The 25385-nt window shown below is 33.4% G+C and overlaps 1 protein-coding gene across 1 annotated transcript; it reads left to right on the top strand.

The window, feature by feature from the left end:
* Nucleotides 1-264: 264 nt before the first annotated feature.
* Nucleotides 265-23429, top strand: LOC140045114 (nonsense-mediated mRNA decay factor SMG8-like). The gene is made up of 21 exons (XM_072089870.1): nucleotides 265-331; nucleotides 1869-1986; nucleotides 3316-3474; nucleotides 3940-4023; nucleotides 4681-4748; nucleotides 5032-5143; nucleotides 5517-5585; nucleotides 5915-6003; nucleotides 6807-6937; nucleotides 12239-12441; nucleotides 13151-13290; nucleotides 13619-13706; nucleotides 14096-14251; nucleotides 14548-14691; nucleotides 17004-17181; nucleotides 17487-17609; nucleotides 18144-18284; nucleotides 18714-18869; nucleotides 19752-19932; nucleotides 20374-20556; nucleotides 21595-23429. Exons 1-21 carry the CDS (start codon nucleotides 276-278, stop codon nucleotides 21707-21709), a joined length of 2694 nt encoding a protein of 897 aa, XP_071945971.1. The 5' UTR covers nucleotides 265-275; the 3' UTR covers nucleotides 21710-23429.
* The last annotated feature ends 1956 nt before the right edge of the window (nucleotides 23430-25385 follow it).

Here is a 25385-nt window from a genome sequence, read left to right as displayed (position 1 = left end):
AGGCCTAGGCCTAGGCTCGTCTTGTTTTTCCAAGTCTCAAGACTACCACCACTCTGTTGTAGAGAATAGCGTCGGTAGCAACCATGGTGGCCTGGATGGAGGATGATGAGAGAGGATCAGAAAACAACGACGGTACAAAAACATGTTTGCTGCCACCAATACGACGTATGGTGGTGTTGTGTGGTGGCGCGCTAAAGTATTTCTCCATGTTTCGCCTGACACACGATGGCATCGTCCTTTTCTAGGGCCTAGGCCTATTTTGATAGATTAAGTAGATGTATGTTACCAACATGTTAGAACCATCACAATTTCCTACGCAGTTTGACGTAAAGTATGTTTTGTACCATTAGTAGTACGGTCAATGAACTTAGGCCAGGCAAAAATGAAAAATCAAGAGAGGATGATCAGGCCAACCGAGCAAGTTGGCAAGTGCCAAGGACGATCGGGGCCGGCCATCATAGAGTTAGAGACGATCGATCCCATTTTTTTATATGCCGTGGCCTATATTGTTCTTAACGAAAAAGCGTTGTTACCGTTTTCTACATTTTTATACTTTTTTTGTCCTTATAACTTGTTGTTATCTTCCCGGAATACATATATTCGACATAGGCCTAGCCTAGCCTGGAGGCTAGGGCCAGGCCTATAGACCTAGGCCTACTAGGCCTAGGCCTATATGATTTTTCCATAATTTTTTCAGTGAAATGATCATATACAGTTTTGTTAAAGCCGATTAAACATTTTTGCCGGATGTTTCCTCTACATTAACAGCTACCGGTACATGTTTTTGCTGACCGGGGATTCCATTCAAATAAAATATGCATTAATTATACTATAGCGTGTCATCTGTCAAATGAATGGCGTACAATCGTTTTTTCAAAACGGACGTTGTCTTATAATTTACTAAAATAATATAAACTGAAAGGCTGCACTTGTTTGAGCTACATATTGTCGGAGAGAAAGATGGTTTTTAGAATTATTTATTTCGATTTTAGTCACAACCAAGTTAATACATTAATAATATTATAATTAAAATGAAAACGTAAAACACTAAAGAAGTCAGTGTTGTCGTTGTAATTAAATGTTTAAATTATATTGCATGTGTTCCCGTCCCCTCACTTGTTTCGTGGGAAAGCGTCCCCTGAATATATTATAAAAGGTGTCCCAAAAAAGAGATTCTACTGTCAGTCACCAGGATAATCTTTACGTACATAGTTTATTACAATATTTTGTATCACAAACTCGTGGAAAGAACACATTGAAATTATTTTATGGTGAACATAAATGAAATCCAAATCGTTTTCTTGGACTTGATCATCTAATTATATTGGCCCAAATGTCCACACAGGTGAGCCCGAACGTCCACACGCATTGGTACCCGATCGTTTAAAAAAAATCCCATCATCTGACCCTGATCGTCCTTGGCCCTGATCATCTGTCAATCGAAAAGAGTAGCTAGCCTAGCCACCCTGTGTGTTGCTAGGCCTAACAAAGCTGTGGTGAAATGATGACCTCTCCCGGGGGTCGTATAGTGGGACATACCATTGGCAAGTGTATTAGAGCGCTGTTTGGCTGCTTCATGGAAATATTTATGAAGGTCCATTGAATGACTTACTTGAGAAATTGAGAAAAAAATTCTAAGCTCCTTTATTTTTAAGCAAGATGAAGCTTTCAACAAACGGTGAAGTATCAAGATGATGATGTTTTAATCGATGTTGTATTCTCTTCTGCACGTGGCATGAAACTAATCGTGTCGCAGCCACAGACTAACCCTTTGATCTCCAGAGCTCAGCATACATTGCCTTGCATATGCTCTGCGTAATGAACATGAATGGATTTTGAGTTAATGACAATTATTGGTGTTTTTTTAGGAAACTGGTTGGGAGTGATGATAATATTTGTGTGATTGGTGTTGTTGGCAAAGGAAGTCACGGCTCAAGATCCAAGTCTCTTGTTATCAATACCTTGTTACCACAACCAGTATTTAAGGTGATTCACTTTAGGCTTTACAAAAATGTGTCTTATATTGTTTTTAGAATTTTAGACGATTTTGTGTTAATGATGTAAACATGAATTTATTGGTTAAAAAAACTATAATTGCGCCAAAATCTAAAAAAAAAGTTTCAAAAAAGAAAAACTACCCATGCATGCAATTTCAACTAAACAAACAACATTCATCTAAGTGAGTAGTAGGCCTATACATTATTTAAAGTCCAATTCTATTTTTTATAAATATATTTTCTAAGACCTAACGTTTTAAATGGTGGTAAATCAGGGACAGAACCTAACATAGATGAAAATTAAATTAGGAATGTATTTGTTTACCATAATAAACTACATTATATACTAAAACTAAAACCTGTAAAATAACAATCTATCTACAGTACTATAGGCATCCTGTTAAGCTTAATCACGAACGCACTCTATATGATCCTCGAATACAAAAAATGCTAGATTACCAAGAAATTATTCATTCCATTGCGATTAACAATATTCAGATTTTCAGTCTGGAGTACATCCTCTAGCCTTCAGCTTATAACAGCTCTCTTGTATTAATTAAGAATGATCTTTCTTTTGGTTCTTAAGATATCACAATCAATTTTAGTATACATTCTTAAATTTGCTAAATTCTGTATTTAAACATAAGAAACTTCTCACAATTTGTCACGCCTAGATTGAACGTAAATATATGGCTACAGAAGAACGCAATTAAAAGTACAGTATACAGATGTATAATATTAGCAACTAAATGGCTTTATTTCTTTGTTCGCTATACCAACGTTCACTTCTTCGTGACTTGGTCACTACCAATTACAATCCAATCATACATAAACATTCATGTGTATACTCGCCTTGGTTTACTACAAATGGTGGTCAGACAGTTACGTATTGGTACCAATTTCAGCCCAACGGGCAGAACTACAAACAAACGTTAACGTTTAATTATTACACAGTTATCTACGTTAGCACAGAAATAAATTGTAGCCTATACATTATCGTTATTACAAGTATATGGTATTACAATAAATGAGTATCTTACTTACAACGGTCAATCTGTATTATTGCTGAGGTGTGACACCTCCCTTCTCTATAAGGTTAATTTGAGGTGTACTTAATACATTCCTCTGCAAATCTTGTATACGGTAATACACCTGTATAGTTCTATGCAAATTACCCTTTTCGTTTAACTTTTAATACCAATCACTTAGGACTGTGGCACAATTTTCTCCATTATAAATCATTAAAATTGTGAAACAGTCTATATTATCAAGTTGATTGGTAACTGCAATTTATAATATTATTATTTAATTTTTGTAGAACTTCGGATTTTCTGAGGAATCGGCAGATAAAAGCTGTCATATTGAATATTACTATGACGACAAGGAAAAAATAGTATATCTACATCTTGTATCAGTATTTGATGTGCATCATCTTCATCACCTAGCAACTAATATTCAGAATCAACTATCAAGTAATGTAAGAATGAGCTGAAGGTCTTCTTTTTTATTTGAACTGTAGTGTAGTATTTTGTATTGTATTGTATTTTGTAAGACCAAACATTTCATAATCAGAGTGCAGCGAGTGGTGTTTTTTAAAGGGCGTGGAACTGATCGTATCGTGTCTACATATAAACCTTTTGATCTTCAGAGCTCAGCATCCTCTTGTTAGATTGCCTTGGTTATAAAAAGTAATTTTCGTGTAGCAACTTGCGCCTGTCAAAACTAATTTCATTGACTGTAGAATTATTGACGGATGGTTTTTGAACTTGGCCTAAGTAAATATTCAGCTTTGCTTTGGAAAAATATAGTCCATTGGGAAACATTTATACAGTTATAATTCACCTCTAAGCAGTCAATATTTGTATATTCTCGATCATTAAATCTTTTATATTTTTATCATATCTTCATTCATTATCTTTTTTATTTCTTTGTGTTATTTCAGGAATGGCATCAATTCTTGAAAGAAAATGAAGCATACTTTGCTAGAGCATTGGTCTTCTTGTTTATTACATGCCATCTGGTTGTTGTAAGTTCATACTGTATATAAATAGCAAGATATGGCAATTATTCAAAGGCATGGTTTATTTCATTGTTAAGACGATTCCTACTATAGTTTTAGAAAGATATCAATATAATCCACTGAACTTGTTTAGTAAACAGCGACGCTTACATATCATTAGGCCAAATGATAAAATTGTGGTGTGTGGTCAGTGACCTGTGACGGGGTCAAGGAACTGTTAGTAAAACATTAAGGAATATTGTTGATATGTGAATTAAAAGTTGGATAGGTTGTGAAACATTGCTGATTCCTACTATAGCACAACTGAAATAAATCCTCAGATAAATTCAAAATAAACACATAGATGACACATACTTCTTCGTCCCTGTTGTTGTGTTGGTCCATTTGTCTAGTAAAGATGGTGCAACACTTCTTCAATAATCTCCACCATGAATTTGTTGTATTATTTGTTAACTTTAAGTCAAGTTTATTGTATTATAAACTTACTTTCAAGACAGTTGTGTTGAGCTTATCGGTTTCAGCTTCGTTAGTTCTATATGTTTTCCCAATTTAGGAACCAATTCTAGACAATATAATAAGAAGTGAAACACCAAATTCTGAATGGATATAATAAACTGTTCTAATACAAAAAAAGTTTAAAATATTATTTGTATGTTTTTTCAGGTAGTTCATCCGACAAGTAGTTTTGATATATCCTATGTCCAGACATTTAGGCAGGTAGAGGCCACCAGGTAGGTCAGGCAGATAAGTCACAAAATACCTGCTTTTTGAGCAAGACAATTTTGAAAGAAAGACAATTTTACTTAAAGCTCATTTTGCATAGTAAAATCTGATCTAGTCATTTTACCAGTTTGTTTGCCAGGATAATGAAAACTTCCACATCCCCTTCTTTTATATTCCCATAACCCTATCTAAATAATGTGTAAATTTCATCTTAAAGTAGATTTAATCAAGGTTGCCATATGTAAGTAAGATGAGGTTCAAATTTGTTCCATTTGATTCTCATTACTTTAGAGCCAAGTTGGTATCACACCTAAGCACTGTTCTCAAGGATGAAGGCGTTGCACGTGATTGGCAGAACACTGGCAGAATGTGCACCCCTAGGTTGCTGTTTATTTGTCAGAAGGTGAAGAAAAGATTTATTGTATTTAGAAATTAATGAATTATGTTGCATTGTGCCTGTAAGTATTTGCAGCCAGGTACGTGTTGTAAACCGTAAAATAAACCTTCTTTTAGAAGTTTGGGCCAAACATAGAGGTATTATTCAACTAGCGAGACAACAAAATCATATCTGCCTATCAGACACACGCCAGTTTAAAGCTGCTCACAGACAAGTGGTAAATACAAATTCTATGTGGAACAATTACAGTCGCTACTCGGTTTTCCGCTTACCAGTACCGCTCGTCTGTGTAAATTGGCCTTTACGTCTCCTTTGCAGCATGTTGAGCATATAAATGCAAGCTTATTCTCTAAACTATCCAACTTGTTATTTACATTAGAGTGGTTTATCGAATGAAGAAGGAAATGATTTGGCTGAATCAAAGCAGTTTGGGAAGACTAGACAGAAGGTGTGTTAAATATAAATATAATTTGTACACTAATATATATAATTATTTGTTTATTTGTAAACTACTAATTATATTTTTGTTATTTGTATAAGACTATATTTGTACACTACTATTTATAAATATAATTATTTATTTCTACACTACTATATATGTTTTTATTTCTGAACTACTATTTATAGAATTATTTATTTTTACACTAATTTATATTATTTTTTATTGTTTATTCGTACACTACAGTACTATTTTTATTTTTAATGTTTTTCAACATTTTATCTTGTTTATAGCTATAAATTGTGTGCCAGTAATTGGACATTTATTTTTTATTTTAGAGAAAATCTCCAATTCAAAAACTTGAGCATTCCGTCGAGGACCAAATTTTCAAGATTCTAAGAAAAAGCCGTGTTTTGACAAACAATATGTGAGTATTATAGAGTGTCGTGTGAATCTACATAAAAGAAATTCATATATAAAAAGAAATGATAGTGAATTCTAACTGTAAGATGATAAAAACGTTTCCCTAGCTGAACTTTGAACTCATTGTTTAGTTTATGCATTTTAATTATTAATTTAAGAGTATTTCTCAAAAGATTCACATATACATTTTAGCCTCTTTTATCCAACCATTGATAGATACTCTGGTGTGCCAATGGGTACCATTATGGGAGTGTGTTTTCAACGTGATTGATCCAAAAATGACCGGGGTAATAATGTGAAGTACTTAGTGGCTTTGTACATAAAGCACTATATAAGAATGAAATATTATTATTACAAATGTAATATTTCTAAGGAAGGAATACAGTAATCATCAATACCCATTATCACTTAGTCTATCACAGCATTCTGCAACCTAGTACACCTCTTTAACAATATATTTGTCATCCCAAAACATGAAACAAATTAACATTATTGAAATCAGACAGGCCAATTTGCAGTTTTAATTAGAAACAAAAAAATAAGCAAAAAAAACAAAATAAACAGGTAATTTTAAATCTTGTCTGACAGACAATTTGATTATTTTTTGCCTTTAAATTACAGTTTTATCAGCAATAAATTTGTGGTCAAATTTAATAACTATGTGTAAAGTTAAAATGGAAAAAAAAAATAATAACAATATATCTTTAAAACAATAGAATGGAGTTGGCTCTATTGAAAATCAGTTGACACTACATATTTAGTAACCCAATCCAACAAACTTTTAATAATCATTTATATTATTGTCAGATCTCATTGCCTTTTTACCATACCTGCCAATCAAGCCTTTGTCTACATCATGCGAGATGGGCAACAATTACAAGACCCGGTCAACCTACTTATCAACGACCTGAATGAGAATCTATCCAAGGCTAGAACCGGTTTGTTCATTTTATTTATTTTTAAAAAATTATTTAAAAAAAAATGTTTATGTTTTGAATCCATCATGGAAACATCACAACAATGTAATAATGTAAAACTTATAGTTGATTTGTAAATCAAAGTAAAACAATTTCTTGTTATTTATTTTAGACTCCTAGTCAAAAATTTTTTTTTTATAATAAAAGTCATCAATAGCATATTATATCTTATATTATTGGAATTAAATTTTTCCTTAATAAGTAATCAAGTTGTAAGACAAAAGGCATAACCATAGTGGCAATATGATGATCTGGGGCAGATTGCTATAAAACAGTCTTAATTGATGGTCTTAACTCCCCGATTAAAGTCGGCTTTATCAGATAGATGGTCTTATTAAAGCCACCCCCTTTTAGACCATTGCTATAAAACAGTCTTAACTAAGACTGCGTACAGTAACAAATTAAGGGCATACTTTATGCATAGAATACCAAATAAGGTATGTTAGTCATGCTTGTTCAATTCACAATCGTAACAGTACGTACATTTATACGCGACAAAATCTATTCAAGGCTTATATAAGAGTAAAATCACTGTTACTATTTGATTTAAAGGGGGATTCTGGGTTTAAAATTGCTTTTAAATATCGTTTATTTATTAAATAAAAAATATCATAACAATATAGACATGTCAGAATGAAGAAGTAATAACGAGAAATTAAAAAAAATTAATTTCATATACATTTTAGGGTAAATTCATGGAAAGTCTGTTTTTCAGCAGCTTAGGGAAGCTCATTAATATTCATGAGATATTCACAAAATCACGTCATCAGTGGATTCCAAACTCGCGACGTCATGTACGTTGTGTTTGTTAACTTCATCTCTCTCCCCTGTCAAACGACAACCACCCGATCATTGTGAAATACATTTTTTGTAGATTTTCTAAGCTAGGCCTAAAGTGTAATAATAACAGTAGTAGCATATATTTATTTGACATTTAATGAAATACAACATTTAGTAAAGATTACGGAGTCTTAAATTATATACTATTTTTATACCTCGAATAGTACAGATCGTATTATTGGCTTCACGTACTAGGCTAGGCCTAGCCTAAATCATTTGTTTTCATGGGTGAGAGCCATTCTGACTATGGATTCCATGCCACGATGGCTACGTTAAAACATTGGGGCCCATCATGGGCCTAGCTAGCCTACTAAACGATTGGCCCATAAATAATAAAACTCGGATTCCAAACCTATCCTATCAACCAAACTCCTAAACAATCTAAACCTAAAACATTCTACAAAATCGGCTGTAAATATTGAGGCAAAACAAGGTCCGATCGCCGTCCGCACGTATGGTGTCCCGATCGTCTAAGTAGGCCTAAAATAGGCCTAGTTTACTCTCCAAAAAAGCAGATACTGCATCAAGCAAGTAGACCAGGTAGTAAGAAGGAGACCTAGCCGATTCGGCCCAGTTAAAAATTGAGCTAGCTAGTGTAGTAGACCCTATATGCAAATTGATACTACCAGGCCTTTTACTATAGGCTACACTTGTTAAAATTAGCAATATACTTATGTTTACAAATATTCCAACTCTCTCATTCGAGCTATATTATCTATACCATTCCGGTAGGTCGAGTCGACCTTCAACCAAATACTGTACATCGTTCATGTTGTGATTATAGACGGGGTATACTCGACCCGACCAGTTTGGTATTGTATACTGTATCTGCTTATCACGTGACATGCCAGGCATGGGCAGGTAGAGCACGTGTATCGTCGTCTCGCTCTCCTCGCTCAGCAGGAATGCATACGTTACGCTTCATTGATTTTGAGGGCTTTTCCTAAGTCAGTGCGAAAATCGGCAAACGTAAAGTGCAAACATATCTAATTTTTCACTGTTTTGATGAATTTTCATAGAAAATTGACTTTATAAATGGGAAGACCGACTAAAATTACATTAGATAAGTATAATTTCACAAAAGTAATTAATATGGTTAATGATAACGAGTCGTCGGAAGATTGACCATTTCACGAATTTCCTATTCTGTAACACAGTGTCATATCGCCGTAGCTGCACTTGTAATCTGGCCTCATTTCACAGCCTTCGTTCTGCTTCACTGGGCGCTTATATAAATTGAAAATGTTACCGTTCAAGAGACAAACAAATATATTTTACATTTTTTACTATTCATTTTAAACCCGGAACCCCCCTTTAACACTTAAGAGCCATTGTCTGTAAGAATCAAAGAATAATCAAAAAGAGTGGCAGACTAAAAAAAATGGATTTCTTTCAAATTTTGCACATGGCTATATATGTGTTGAGAGAAATCAAATATGAAGTATTTTTTATTTCACACGTATATTTCCATGGCAATGGCCAAATTTGTGTTTTTGACAAATTTTGTCCTTTTTTAAGGTTTTTTAAAATGGATATTGGTACTACTTTGATTAACGATATTTTTGTTTTGTTCATTTAATTATAAAAAATAATTAGTGTATGCATAATAACAATGCATTGTGTACCTGTTTCATATTTTTTTATTTTTTTTTTATTTCATACTTTGGGAGATACCATTTATTTAAAAAGGGGTGTTTTCACTTTTTTTAAATTGTTCAATGCAACTAAACTTTACTTCACCATAACGCCCAAAGTGGTGTATTTTTTTAGCTGATTTATTACAAATAGGTAGTTCTAATGTTTAATAATTGATTTCTAAAATAAAATACTGGGGTAATTTTAAAATCTACAAGCAGTGTTGCGAGAAACATAGGACTTTTTAGAAAAAAAAAACATGGTATATTAGTAAAAACATTTTATTTTCTTTGATTATTTGATTTGAAACTCATTGGTCAAAAAAATTCTTAATGTTTTATATAGTTCTAGTTGTGTTGTGAGAAAAAAATTTTTTTTTTATTATAGATTCTGTAATTCCCAGTTTTAATGTCATTTTATAGGTTATATCCTCTGGAAATTTGAATAAATTATCAGATCGTTGTGAATTTTAATCTTTGCAACAGATTACTCCTCTCTTATTTTGAAGCTCCTCTTTCATTTGTTTACTTCTTTTATTTGTTAACCTAAGCAGATCCCAAATGCCCATCCACCACCAATTTCGACTCCAATCCACCACCCCCCAAGATTAATAGAATGCAGTAGAAGTAAAATTGAGAAAAATTACAAATGCAATCAATTCTTTGTATTTATAAAAATGCCATTTCTTACGTTTTTTTTTAAATTACTTTCCTTAGTTACACATAGAAATGGTTGCTAAGGTAACACTGTAGGTAAAAAATTAAAATTGTTAAGAATTTTTATGAACCATCTTGTAAATTTTGATCAAACATTAATAGTTGTAGTAAAGTGGGGACCTGTCTTGTTTTGCATTCTGACCCCTTTTGACCTCAAATGACCTATTTACAAGGTCAGATTTTTTTGTGGGGTCTTTCTGTATCTCTTTACACAAAATAGATTTAAAAATTTATAAAAACCATTGACGGAATTATTTCAAAGTTTAACATTATTTTCCATCAACTAAATATTTCAATGCAAAATACTGTTTTTCTGGCAATTATTTGAAATAAACCTGGCAACACATTCTCCTATTTTATCTAAACTATTCGTATGACTCTTGTAGCATTATGACAAGCCACATACATTTTATTATTGGATTAGCCATATTTAAATTGTGTTTCATGTGTTTTTTGTTGATATTTTGTTTGTATTTTTTTGTATTTTTCGTATTTTCCTGGCAACACAAAACCTATGTACGAAATTTACCCCAGTGTTTTTTTCGTGATTATTGTTGACAAACCTATTGACTATCAAATTAAAAAACCTCATTGATTTAAAAACACCACTTTGGAAGTTATAGGTACGTTTATGAGGTATACTTTTATAAAAAAAATATTTTTTAAAAACACCCCTTTTTAAAATAATGGTATCAACCAAACTCCATTTTGTAATTTTTTTTTTTTTTACATTAAATGGAACTCAATACATGTTGTTTACACTGCTATTTAGACTTTAGTTCGCCTGCTTCTTGAATCACGTGACCTTCAACTTCAGAAATAGCTCTCGCGTCGTTCACCACCGATGGTCTATGAATAACTACGTAACGAATATACGAGACACGAAATGTTCTAAAAAAATAGTTTTTCGTCTGTAAATGACTAAATAAAATCGCCATTTTGTAGAACATTGTGTAAGGTAAATTTCAGTGATCTGTTGTAGTGAATGTAATTCGATTTTCGTCATTATAGTGGTACTTCTTGTGTCTGTTCACTAATAAAGATCGTACTAACAACGTAACAAAGTGAGACACGAAATGTTACGTTGTGATGCTGGACGTCGCGGACCGTTGTGTGGAAAACAAAAAATCGTGGGAAATTGTAATTAGCTTATATTTAACGTTGCTTTGTACTCTATTGTGATGATAAATAAATACAAAATAACTATTGCTGTACTATATTTTTTAAACTCTGATATGTCAGTGTATTTAAATGTCACACATATTTTAATAAAATGAGCTAGACACCACGATATATTTTTTTTTTAAATCGTTTTTTTTTGCAATTTTTTTTTTCCAACATGTAATAGTATTAACCCATATTATTGTTCTATCATATGATAAAATTATTTTTTAAATAACTATTACCAATTTAGAGTAAACAGCAAACTAACTATCACCAATACTAAAATACCCACTGGCCCCTTAATTTATGGAAACACCCATAAACAAAAACTGTATACTGTAAGTATTTTTGGTTAAAATAAGTATACAAGTTTGTACTTTTTCACTATGGAAAATCTGTGAAAATGGTAAAAACATCAAAATTTGGATAATTGACCGTTGTCATGGCAACGGAGGCTAAAAATTAAAATGAATGTTGTAGATATGCTTTTTATTGAAATGTCTATTCATGGTAAAAATTTGAGAGAAATCCATTTTTTTACATCATGCCACCAAATCTTTGATTTTTACAGACAATGGCTCTTAAAACTTGTTAACTTGGTTGTCTTTCACGATCAATAATAGTAATACGTATAATAAGCAACAAAAAGAGAGGTTTATGATTGTTTTAAGACTCCTTCGAGTAGGCTTTAATTTTAAAGACCGTTTACAGGTTAGACCGCGGTATAGCAATGGTCTATAATGAAGACTACTTGCTACGTCACAAATTATAACCGGCTAAGCGCTAAGACCATCTATAGACTGCTTATAGCAATCCCCCCCTGATCTGTAGGCACATTTAAGTAAAGCCTATGCAGCAATCACCACCTTATTAAATTATTCTTTAATTTAATCTGTTATTTACACAGTGTCAAATAAACTAAGAAAGCATCAAGAGCCACGTCGGTCAAGGTCATCCACTTGGTCATCTCTTGATGACCCCCAGACACAAGTTGGAGAGGGTGAGGATGACTCTATGAAAGCTTTCATTATACAGCATGTAAATCTGGTGTTGCAAAAGAAGGGCTTTGATGATGGGCTTGTGCGGGGAGCAGTTCCATCACATCTAGAGGTAAGAAAAAAATGTCAGCAACAGTAATATAGTATACTTTCTGTAACAATTTACACTACTATTATATCGTATTCACCAAAGCTACTATTCACTTCAGTCAATAAATAATTCAGGATTTCCCTGAAAGATATATTGTCCCCTAAAAAACATAATTGTTTAACATATTTTTGTTCATTATGCCATTTTAATGTCGCATTAGTTATTCACTTTGACCAAAAATTGAATCAAAAACAAAATGATTTACCTGAAAAAACTTAATTTAACTCAAAAAATAGTAAAGTTGACTGGAATTCAATGTGTTTTTTTGTTGAATTTAACCGTTTATTTTGTCTTGAACTTTTTTTCAAGTGCGAAATTGCCTATTCAAAGTATTTTTTGATTAATAATCATTTTTCATGTTATTGGGGCTTAAGTTCTATAGAAAAGAGAACATTTTTATATAAAAGTATAAGAATTAAAAGAATATTAACATTCAAGTCTGTACTTTTAGCTAGACAGGTTCCTCGAATAAGAGTTAAATTTATAAAACATATTTCGGCATACATCAGCTTTGTTTGTTTATAACCTAGTATAAGCAAATTTTATTACATATTTCAAGATTAAAAGAAATGATTTGATAAATAGTCTTCATTTTTCACACTTCTTAACTCTCAATTAAGCAAACATTGATAAATGTCAGACTTTTATTTGTTTTATTCTTCGATTCAAGGTACCAGTATTGCGGAAGTGGCATGAGGTGTCTGCAAAGGTCTTTGATGTCTTCTTTGGTGAGAATTTAGACAGCAAGCTACAGAGCCACTTCAACAACCTGAAGGCATCTTTAGACTTGGAGATGAGATTTTCTGATGCGTAAGTAGGCATATTTCTTAATTCCTCACATCATCATTCAAATAAACTTAGCTTCACTATAAAGGCCCACTATATCATTTCTGTCATGTTCATTTGTCTTTGTTTGATTTTGTTAACTTCACTCAGAGTTGATCTGTCAATTAAAAGATAGGCTAGAGAATATATTTGCTTGAGAAAAATTGTATTGATTACCCAAAATTGAGATTGCTCAGAAACTTTGGAGACTCAATTAATTTTTTGATGTTTCCTTATAATAATTGATTACTATTCATCTCATCAGATGAGTTGTTTTAATATGCAAGGGTTTTGGTTTTTTTTTTTTTTGCAGTCGTTGTGCAAAGATTGTACCTGTGGCAAGTAGAATGTATCAGGAGAATGCCTCTCCCTTTTATATCAGCACAGTCCACCGAAACAAGGTAACAAGTTTTTCAAATTACAAATAGGATGTCTGTAGTGTAAGACATTTATGGTGATGAAGGAACAGATTAAGCAGTGGAAGTCTATTTTGTTTCCAGTCCTACTGAGCACCACATGCCACAAAACTCTACACATAATAATACCATACACTAGGGTTATGATGCTAATGCTTTTAGTACACTAAAGGAATATATATACAGTACCATGTCTTTGACAATAACAATTTTTAAAGCATATTGTTATTTAAAAAAAACCTTTCTATAATCATGCATTTAACATTATTATTTTAGTTTTAAAACTGATGTTCAGCATAATTACTATTCACATACCTCAAATTTTCAATTGATACCACACAACTTTATACACATTTAACATCTTTTCATTTAAGCTGGCACAGGCAATGAAAGTCTACACTCAACAGGCTAGAGGTCCTGCTGTAGAGAAGTATGCTAATCTGCTGTTAGAAGAGTGTGAGCTGTTCTGGCAAAATGGAAGACAACTCTGTGAGGTGGCCAGCCTTACTGGACACCACTGCATATTGAAGGTAACATAAGTCTAATTCTTCAGTAAAAGTAAATATTTTGGCTTTTAAAAAAAGGTATTGGCTTAAAAAATAGAAATGCCACATGGGAGTGAGTAGAAAAGTTTTGTTCTATCAGACAAGAGAAGTGAGATATAAAAGGTACTACAGCACTTTTGTTTCCCTGGCAAAAATGTACCATACCATATTTGGTATAATAAAGAAATTGTACATCACTCAAATGCAACACCCTGTTGACTGAACTTATCCCTGGCAGGCATCATACTAACATATAATTTGTCTTCAAATCTTTACTTCAGCTTCATCTGCTTCCAAGTGATGTCGTGGATTCAGATCTTGATGGACGTCTTCCCAGAATGCCTCACACCAACAATAACCGCACCCCTTGTGCGTGCAACTGTGGTCGAGATGTTAATTACAGAGAAGATCCATTTAATCTTAAGGTTTGCCAACAACTTGATTCTTTGTAGCTCTATAAATTGTTCAGTGTCATAGCAGGGCTCGATTTATCTTTTTCATGTTGCTAGCCCACTGGGCTAGTTCACTGTAGATTTCACTAGCCCATACATTATTTTACTAGCCCACTCTTATTATCGCACCGTGATAGCAGGGCCGCCATATAAATGAATTCAGGCATTTTGTACAATAGAGGGCGCACTAATCTAAACGCTCGAGAATTGCTACACATTTACATACAAACTGTATTAAACTATTATTGCATGAAAAATTACACAAAATTGTATTTCTTTATTGTTCACATCCCGGTTCACATAAAAATTAACTGGCGCTACTGCAGTTTCGCACCACACCATTATATCTTCGATTTCTCACCTAAATTTTTCTTTTTCACACTCACAACATAATATTATGTAACATGTTTATACGATTCGACCACTTACGAAGTAATTTTTTTTAAATAACAATACTTTTCAAAACATTTTAAACAATACTGAACTCGATGTCAACACACTGCGAAATGTTCGCCATCTTATATTTATCACTTAATTGCCAGAATGTATGCTTCATTTTCCCCAAAAAATGTAGAAACTATAGAGGCCAGTGTAATAAAATCCGATTACACATATATAGGCCTAGGCCTATTTAGTTTTGAAAGGCAAGAAATATTTTCAGCTGGCGAAAGAGAGGTTTAATTAATATTTCATTATTAATATTAGTATTATTATTCATGTTAATAGGTCCTATCAATGTTTTATGTACAGACTCATATCGTTGCCGTTTTGATATGTACAGTGAGCTAGCTGGTTCTTTATAAAAACCACTCTTTGCAGTTTAAAAATAAAAACAGAAAATAAAACATGCATTGATTTATGGCAATTTTCTGATTCTAAAATGGCCACAGTTCGATCGAGGAAATAGAGCTGTTTTGAAAGGCATTTTTTATTGTGATAAAGGTAAATATAACGGTGGCTAAATCATGGAAACATGTTACATAATGGCCCAAAATTGTATGATGTGGGTGTGAGAAAAAAATTAAGCGATAAATCGAAGATTTAACAGTGTGGTGCGAAACTGCAGTAGCGCCAATTAACTTTGCGTTGCGACGCATAGTCTATTTCATGTTCAACATATTCACAGAATCGATTTATTGAGGTCTTTTTGTTGTTGGGCTTCAACCTAGCCAAGAAAACTAATTAGATTCTGTCTACCTTAGGCTAGAGGCCTAGGCCTAGAGCCTATTATTATAGTAGGGTAGCTAGGATAGACCTACCTACTAGATCGCATTGGAGCACCTGGCCTACTGTACCAAAATGGTACTATAGGCCTAGCTAGGCCTAGGTAGTATCTAGCTAGGCCTAGCTGCTGCTGAGCAGCCATCACGATGCCAAACGATGGCTTTTGATTCTATCTAGGCCTCCTACGCATATTATAAAATATGGCCTCCATGGCCTACCTACAGGGATAGAGCCAGCCACCCGGCCCTACAAAATATCCCTAGCTTTGATCTGTGACAACCAGGCCTGATGACAAGACTAGACAAGTTATTTTTAACATTGGCAAAATTCTACTACATTTGGCCAATCACAGTTCGTTATTTATGGTCATATTTTTGTGACATGTTTGACCTGATAATGAAGCTCCGCCTACTTCACAATAACCAGGGTGACAAAAACATAAATGGCCAATCATAATTCGGGAAATTTGTTTGATTATGAGAGGCTCCGCCTACATCATCACTTGTTATGGCCACAGCAGCAGCGCGCCAGTGGTTTTTTTTTATGATGTTGCCAAGACATATATGTCTTTTATGCTGGAGTTATTTTTATGAGGTCATTTCGTCCCAATTTCGAGTTCCCACAACCTACTAGCCATCCGGGCTTAAAGGAAGATACTTTAGGTAGCCCGGAGCTGTTTTTACTAGCCATTGTACGCCGGGCTAGCACTAAATCGAGCCCTGTCATAGGCAAATTCTGTAATACAGCGTCATATGTATCACATGTCACCCATCACTTAACCCTAACATAATACAGTGCCATATGTGACAATAAGAATGTTCAGATGGGTAAGCTCTCTCTGAGAAGTCTCAGTGGTAAATGTAATGTAAATGTTCAAATTTTTGGTGATGATATGCCCTAGCATTGTGTAGACACAATTACTAGTTTACAAGTCAAGTGCACCTTGTATTAGGCAAGACATAACTATCATTATAAATGAGAATTTCTAATTTTAAGTTGGCATCACAGTATGCTACTAAAACATAAATACAAAGTAAGAAAAGTATATTCTTTTTCCTCAGGTAGCAAATTTTGACTACTTTGAGGAGTTGGCAGAGAAGTGCTGTGGTAAGCTGAAGAAGATATCATTTTCAGTTTATGCATCAAGATCACCATCCTCATCCGCAGAACCTGCTCTGGTGGCCTCTGATGATAATAGGCCTTCTTCTATCGCAGATAGCGTAGAAAAAATAAAACAAGGTAAATTGAGAAATAACTATAATACATTAAGCATATAGGCGACGTCTGGAAGATGGTTGAAGCACTTTGTCAAAAATGTTTTTTTACACTTGGGTTCAGAATAATATTGATGTACACTATTACGTTGTTTTACTCACTGTTATTTCTCTGTGAAAGTCTTCAGATTTTTAAAACCTTTTAAAGTTAAAGAAAGTTTACTGGTAAGACTGTTACATTTATTAAATACATTTAAATAAATGTATATATAATATGCCCATTAAACCATACATTCTTCATTGTAAGTGTATGTGATTCTTCATTACCAGATCATAGTACCGGTAACACTGGATGTAGCCCAGCTTTAAGTCTTGGCCAATCAGGAGGGAGTGATGTATTCACCCACTACAACTCAAGCTTAAGTGTCAGTGAAGCTGTAATTACTGAAAGAGGTATTTCATTTACTTACATAATCAAAGATTGACTTTTTATTTATTTTGGTTATGGCAGTTGTGCACAAACCATAGCCACAAAATTGCTCAGTTTCAAGGCTTTCGTCGACCATAGTTCTGGTAGTAAAACAAGTCTTGGATAAGGACTTATAGAATCTATTACATCTTTTAGAATATTAAGGGGTTACTCTGGTGTACTAGTTCATCTCAGCCCCTGTTGATGTTTAAAGAGCACCGTTTGGTGCCAATACTCGACATGATAAAAGTTGTTGTATGTGTAACACAACTCGTATAAAGTGCATTAAATACAATTAAATTTTTGGTGGCATATGTATCTTGTTTGCTCAGCTCAGTACAAAAAGTGTGGCTTCAAATTGTAGATTCAGTTTTATTTAATCAAATCAGCAAAACTTTCCCAGTTTAAAAACTCTTATCTTGAAACCTCCAATTGCACACGTGTTTTGTAGCATATGCTGCTTGATAGTGGGCTTGAAAATATACCTCATATCAATAATATGTTATATTTGTTTTAAGGCAAACTTGTAAAGCAGTTATCCACTGCAGACTGCTTGAAGGGTATGACCTGTACCACTTCACCTCCTCACCTTCTGCCCAGGTACTCATCATGGTCTCTGGTGTGTCTTGGCAAGGCTAGCTCCTACAATCCTACTAAAGGTATAGTATAATCATTTAATAGCAAGTAAATGATTGGAAGTTTAAGTGTATTTTCTATGAAATAATTTGAATTTCTATATGAATTATACATGAATCATGGGATAGCATATGTACAATAATCATTTTGTAAATTACCAAGTTGGTTTATTTGAGCAATTGGTTAGCCTTGAGTGTTAGACTGTGTTTGATGTGATGTGTGTCTATGGTTCCTGCTTGATGAATTTGTTTATTCGTTAGTGTGGAGATATTGAGTGTTGGGTTCAGCTGTTTAGTAGTGTAATTTAGGCTAAACAATGTATACATTCCTGTGCAGTGTTCGTTCATACAGTCTTTTAAGGACATTAATTCGTAGGCCTAAAGCTCTGTCTGATTCTGAATTTTATATGACAGTTGACACCATATTTTTATTTAATGATGTTTCTTTTACAGGAGTGGAACAGCCTGGATTTTTACGGGATTCAAATTATCTCTTACCATGGGATATACCTGTACCCAAAGGGAGTCATTTGGACCCATCATGGCCTGCTCCAGGGGAGACAGGTGGGCGAAAAGGTGGCAGGCAACGAGACAAGCGACCTCATCGTGGTAAATATAAGTTCATTGTTTGTAATTTTGCAAAACTTGTGTTACTATGTCAATAAATACTAACATGCAATATATTTTATTTTTATTAAATTTTAACCTTAATGTTTAAGTTCGTCCAGCCACAAATATATAATATTTCCCTGGCACTCTCTGGCTCTGTCTTTTTTAGACAGAGGTATGAGGATAAACAATCCGTCCAGGACAGTCACCCAGACATAAACATGCTTGCAAACAACCTGTCCAGGGCAGTCACCCAGACCTAAACATGCTTGCAAACAAGCTGTCAGGGCGCGATTTTTTTTTTTTTCGTACTTAAGTTGGGCACCCTTATGTGAAAGATAGCCGAACTACTCCTAAATATAACTAACCTTACCTTCTAAATAATCTTTCAGATTATAAAGTAAATAGAAGTTGCTCATGGGATTCGAACCCCATACATAGACATGTTAAGTCCATAGTCTAATCCACTCGATTACACAGACGGCTTGACGGATAGAAACATTTGCATTAGCGATCTGTAGTTGGCTCTATTCTTATGTCAAACCTTATGGATACAACTAATGATTATTAATGTTTATTTTGTGACGTTTCATGAATGAGTCCCCAAATTATGAAAAGAAATATCGCGTCACCCAGACATGAACATTCTGTCAAACAAGCCGTCCAGGGTTGTTATTCAGATGGGCTGCTGGTAAACAAGGTGCAGTATCCAGGGTTGTTTGCAATTACATGACATTACTTCACATCAATAAAAGGATAAGATTACAACCTCTACCATTAACTAACATAACAAAATAAGCTGTTTATTCAACATTTACCTTGATATATAGAGTAAAGTTTCTGTAGGTAAAAAATTAAAATGAAATCTAAATCAATTTTTAGAATCATCTGGTGAAAATGTGATTAGAGCATACATTGGGAATGAGTTTGAATGTCCACGAGGTCATCGCTTCATCTGCTCAAGCCCCGACAAGATTGTGAAGGTTACCAATGGAGTTGTGAAGGAAACAGCTACAAAGCTCATACATCTGGATATGCCATTATATTTCCCATGCTCTTGCAGGTAAGGTACTTTTCCATCATTGTATTGTCAGTTCCTGTAATTAGCAGTTTTATATATCATTTTTTTTTTTACATTTTTGTTTTGTCTTTGTGTGTGTTTGTACCACTTTTAATTCTAGACCGATTTTATGTCTCATTAAACTTTTTTTTACTCCTTATATTATCATTATTCCTGTTTATACTGTATATATTTTAAGCAACAACATAAGCACAATGTAAGTTATTTGACCAATCATGATGCAAGGGATCATCAAAACTTTCACTGATTGGTCAATTCACTTGCGTTGCGCTTATGTCACTGTCTTGCATCCAAGTGTTATTCAGGCTTAAAATGTCCCTAATAGCTTTGCTGTATAGACAACCCGTGCAAAATAATTTAAGCTGAAACTAAATGCATCAGGTTTTCTATCGATTTACCATACATTTGTTCTTTTATTTCTAGAACAACTAAACCACCACTAGGCCAGCTCCTTCGTTCTTTCATCGTAACACCAGATGTGCCTCTGTACATCAAGATCAACCCCAGGGTGCGGCCAGGTTCGTCATACACACCTACATTCCACCCTGAAGGATGTGCAGATGGTATTACACTGACAAGGAATGCATTCTGGGTGTTGCGTTATCCGTATCCTTTGCTTGTATGCCTATTTAATTGTCTTTAACACATATTAAGAAATAAGGTAGACATGAATTAGACTTGATTGTGTGATTGCCTGTTTGTCTTTATACTAAATGACAATTTCAGTATAAAAGCACTAATTTCCAAATCAAAATAAGTCAAAATTTAGATTAATTTCCCTTAAAAATAAATAAATTATATACTTTTACATTCATTAGATTTATTCTTTTAAGTGCAACAGACTGCTTGGGCTGATGTGGCGTAATTGTAAACATTTTGACAGGCAAACCAAAATCCACCTCTATTATTCAATTGTCCATCCAATTCTCAACTTTAGTTCTGTTATTTTTAATACTATTTCGAAAACTCAGTCTACGCACATTCAGCGTCTGCATAACCGTTTTTTACGCTACATCCTGAATTTCATTTCCATGTCCAATCTCCTGAGTCCCGTAGAACCTTTTATTATCTTGTTTCTTTGTATAAATGTATTAATTCTAAACCTAGTTAGTAATTTTTACCTTAGAGTCCCTAGTCGTCGTCTTAGAAGAAATACTACTTTTCATATTCCTTTTAGTAGAGTAAATGTTTTAAAAATATGGTTTTATTAGTAGATTAAGTCAAACTTATAATTCTTTTACTTTAAGAAACCCCGAGTTAGATATCTTTAGTAATAATTTCCGTAAGTTTCGTAACATTGTTAGTAGTTTAGTTTAATGTTTTTTATTGTATATGTTCGTGTTTGTCTGTGTTCCCTCCTGTAAGTGGTGAGCCAATAGCTCACTGTTGGTTGGGAAATGAATAAATAAATAAATAAATAAATAATTCGTAATGACCATATACAATAAATATAACTTTAAACTATAAATATTAATGAAACATTCATCGTAAAGATAAGATATGTGGATATTGTTTTTAAAAAGTGTCCTTGATTAAAGTTGGTTTGTTTGGATGTAGTGGAATAGTTAGAAACTCTTTTAGGGACAGGTTCAACAAATACTAATCGCATTACAATTGTTTTTATTCCTAAACATTCATCTTTAGATATGTTTATGTGAGTGAAGCAGGCCCTGTTCCACCACCTAAAGATAACACACCCCCACCAGGGAGTAAGCTGCTCAAAGGTCTCTATCAAACCACTTCAAAGGCTCCAGAATGAGAGCTAGGCTGCTGAGAAGCCTAAACTAACCACTAGGAAGCCATTGGCTCAACCAGACACTAGGCACATCTTGGTAAGTGCTTGTGATCCTAGGCCTAGGATTGAGGCATCAGTTTGTACTAGGCCAAATGTTGGTGGGCAGACAAGATTGTCTAGGCCCAGTCATTTTGAAAAAGATAGAAAAGAAGAAATACATGAAGAATACTGCAGGTAACTTGTGTTGAGGATTAAGAAATGGATGGAAAAAAATTAGTTTTTTTATGCTTAAAATGAAGTCCCTACCGGTTTTTCGGTAGGTAATTCATGAAAGAATAATATACTCAATTGAAATTGCAAGAAAAAGGGTTGACTCTTAGATTGGAGAATAATACCAGTACTCTGAGGCTAATAAGGTGGTTAATATTTCCCTTGTTTTTGAACAACGTCTTCTGAGGCTTGCATGATGTCATCAGTCTCAGGTTGGTGATAGCTAAATGAAGAAATTGAATTGATCATGATTTTTTTTAATTTGAAGTACTCTTTACACACCAAGTTTATTGTAATTGGAATATGTACATGTGCTTTACAGTTCTTGAATCAAGGCTAGTGACAATTCTTACTATAAACACTGTTCAAACGCCAAGCATTTTTGCTTATTGAAAACTAGTATCTATTTGCTTTAGTTTTGAAAACGTATGAAAGAAGAACTGAAAATAGCGTTGACCTAGGACCTAAACATGACCTATGACATGTTAATTTATAATGCGCTTGTATTTGGTTCAGCATTCTCTGTTAAGTTTAACCCAACTTGTGGCGATTCTAGGTCCAGGTCACTACTTTGGATTGTGTTTATCACATGCATTTTAATCTTGTTTGTGGTTGTTAGGATAAAAATGATTCTACAGAGAAAATGGCATAAAGCTAATAATTGTTGAAATGTTAAACATTTAACTAACTAAAACTGGACAAAAAGGGTTTGCTTTGAAATGGACAGGATAAAAAATGGGTAGTGTTCATCAAATCCATTTGGCCAATTAGGTGAGAATGTAGCTTGAACAATCACAAATCAGTGGACTTTAAAGTTGACGTTCACTGCTAAAACTACACTTCTTGTGTCAAAAGGACATGAGACTGCTACAATGTTTTTATTCTATGGCAAAAATAATAGTTGGTTAGTTTGTACAATCCCCAAACACTAGAGGGTGCTATATGAAGTTTATGATATTTCCTACGACTGATACATGGTGGATAATTTAAATGTTGGTGATGAAAGATTTGTTCCTATCTAAATCCCTGTCTACACTATCAACCATTATGTTTCAAAAATGTGATGTGGACATGATGATGTCATATCACTACCATATTTGAGCACATTACACTTTTTTTTTAAAACTAGTTTGAAAGTGTAGAGAGAGCTTAATGTGAAAAAACAAAAGCAACACCCATTTGGACAAGCATATTAGCTTTTGGCAATCAACGTGATTGCACAAAAATTACTGTATATGATTAAGTATAGTCCCAGGGGACCTTGATATGAAATGTGAAGAGAATTAGTAGGCCCACACTCTAATATTTAAAGATACTGAATTTTATATAACATCATGTCTGTACAAGCATACATTTGAGTATGGGACTATATTTGGTATATGGTGCATTTTTGCACGTTTTAATTATTTTTGCCTTACTAATAGTTTTACTATGTTGTTACAGATAATTGTTACCAGAATTTAATTTATTGATCATGCTTAATATACAAATTATACTAACAAAAAATTTTGCTTTAAAACAAAATGAAAAGTTTTATTAAAATATTTTAATAGAGATTATAATATTTAAATCTAACTATGATATAACTGATTTAGTGATATTTTGATAACATATTTAAAAAAGATAATGTTAATCAAATCATGAAGTAATTGAAAGACAATGAGCTATTAAAAGATAATGTGCATACAAATGTTAAAAGTCGTATGTTTTTATGAATAATTAAGAAACAATAAAGCAATTAATAGCTATCTAGTGTTATTTTATTATCTGTGAGATACCGTTTTTATTTATGCGAACTCCTACTACACTGTGGTGTAGTTCATGTTAAACCCCATTTTAATTATGCGATTTCAATGTAAAAAATGTGAATATTTTAAAAATTGGATGGAAAATGTATTGAGAAATATGTAACCAGAAGGATTTAAACCAACCAAGATTGTTCAATGACTTATCTTTTAAATAAAAACTCACTCTGCCCCAATGGTGTTCACACTAAAGTTTACAGTATGAGTTAGTAGAATAGTGTTCACACACACACACACCCACACCACTAGATTTCGGCATATTATCGAGCAGATTTAAAGCTAATCTAAATGATAATTTTGTTATACCTCTGTGTTGTTAACTCCAATATAAATGAAATACCAGAGCTCCATTTGAATTAATGTTATACCATAGACCTATCGGTCACAGAACAAGTTAAACCAGTTGTTAGACTATATTTTACTATGATAGGGAAAAGAGCGCGTAAACATACCTATTATCTTTCTTATACATTAACTTTTTTAATTGAGCCATTTAAGATTGAAAAACAAATAGTTGGCCTAGCTGTGTGCTGCTGAAAAATAAAACTTGATATTTATGCCTCACATTTTACAATAAAAGTCGCCGTATATCGGATTAAATTGGATGATAAATCTACTAATACATTACTTCACCGGACACTGATTGAAAACACTATAACCTCAAGGTACAATTAGTGAATTGAAAATAGTATCAGCTATCTTGTTTACTTATTCATTTACTAATGGACCTCGGAAGACACATATTTACCAATTGTACAGTGCTTGTAACAAAAACAGTGTTGAAGTATATGTATCAATTGGTAATATGTAATCTACTAAATTAACCAAATCATTCTGCTATTTTATATATCAATTGTATATGGATTAAACGATCTTTTTAAAGCTTCCCTCTAATTAGGGACCACTCTACAAATTGATTGACATCCTTTTTTATGTGGGTTTTATGGAAAACCCTATTCTTCTATATTCGGAATTTAAAAAGGACCTCCAATTTTACACCACTAGTATGTATCTCAATGAATACAATAAAAAATTTGTTTTGTTTTCGTAATATTTATTCAAAAAAAATATAACAGTTCCTAAAATTTAAAATTATGTTTAAATACAATTTGGTTAGGATCTGATTTACTGTAGAAGCATAATTCTATTGTGAACAATTCAAACTTTTCTGTACATCATACATTCATTTATGTTCCTCTTATTACCTCCGCCAAGGAGGTTATGTTTTCACCCCTGTATGTTTGTGTGTGTGTGTGTCTGTGAACAGCCTGGAGGCCACAGTTTTCATCCAAATTTGGCCACAATGATCTATGCCCCAAAAGCTCGAACGAGTTCGATTTTGAGGGGAAAAGGTCATAGGCCAAGGTCACAACTAACAAAAAAACTATTTTACTGCCTAAAGACCACAGTTTTTATCCGATTCTCACCAAACTAGCCACAATTATCAATGACTCACCATATAATTGTGGTTACATTTTGAAGGGTCAGAGTCAAAGATCAAGGTCCACAAAAAAAAAAAAAAAAAAAAAAACCTCAGCAGGACTTGAACCAGCTATCTCAACTGTGAGAGGCTGGATACATAACCATTAGACCGAACTCTCATCCACAACTGTGTAGTGTGCAGT

This window comes from Antedon mediterranea, chromosome 3 (assembly GCF_964355755.1).
Source record: "Antedon mediterranea chromosome 3, ecAntMedi1.1, whole genome shotgun sequence".
Classification (NCBI taxonomy): domain Eukaryota; kingdom Metazoa; phylum Echinodermata; class Crinoidea; order Comatulida; family Antedonidae; genus Antedon; species Antedon mediterranea.
The sequence above is the reverse complement of the archived record's forward strand: the minus strand, read 5'-3'. Positions and strand labels throughout refer to the sequence as shown.

Bases quoted from the DNA above. Each gene is read 5' to 3' on its own strand.
- LOC140045114 (XM_072089870.1), top strand. From the start codon at position 276: ATGTATGTTACCAACATGTTAGAACCATCACAATTTCCTACGCAGTTT. The intron at 14,692-17,003 runs GTTTGCCAACAA...CTTTTTCCTCAG, and splicing joins AAGATCCATTTAATCTTAAG to GTAGCAAATTTTGACTACTT. The intron at 18,870-19,751 runs GTAAATATAAGT...ATCAATTTTTAG, and splicing joins AGACAAGCGACCTCATCGTG to AATCATCTGGTGAAAATGTG.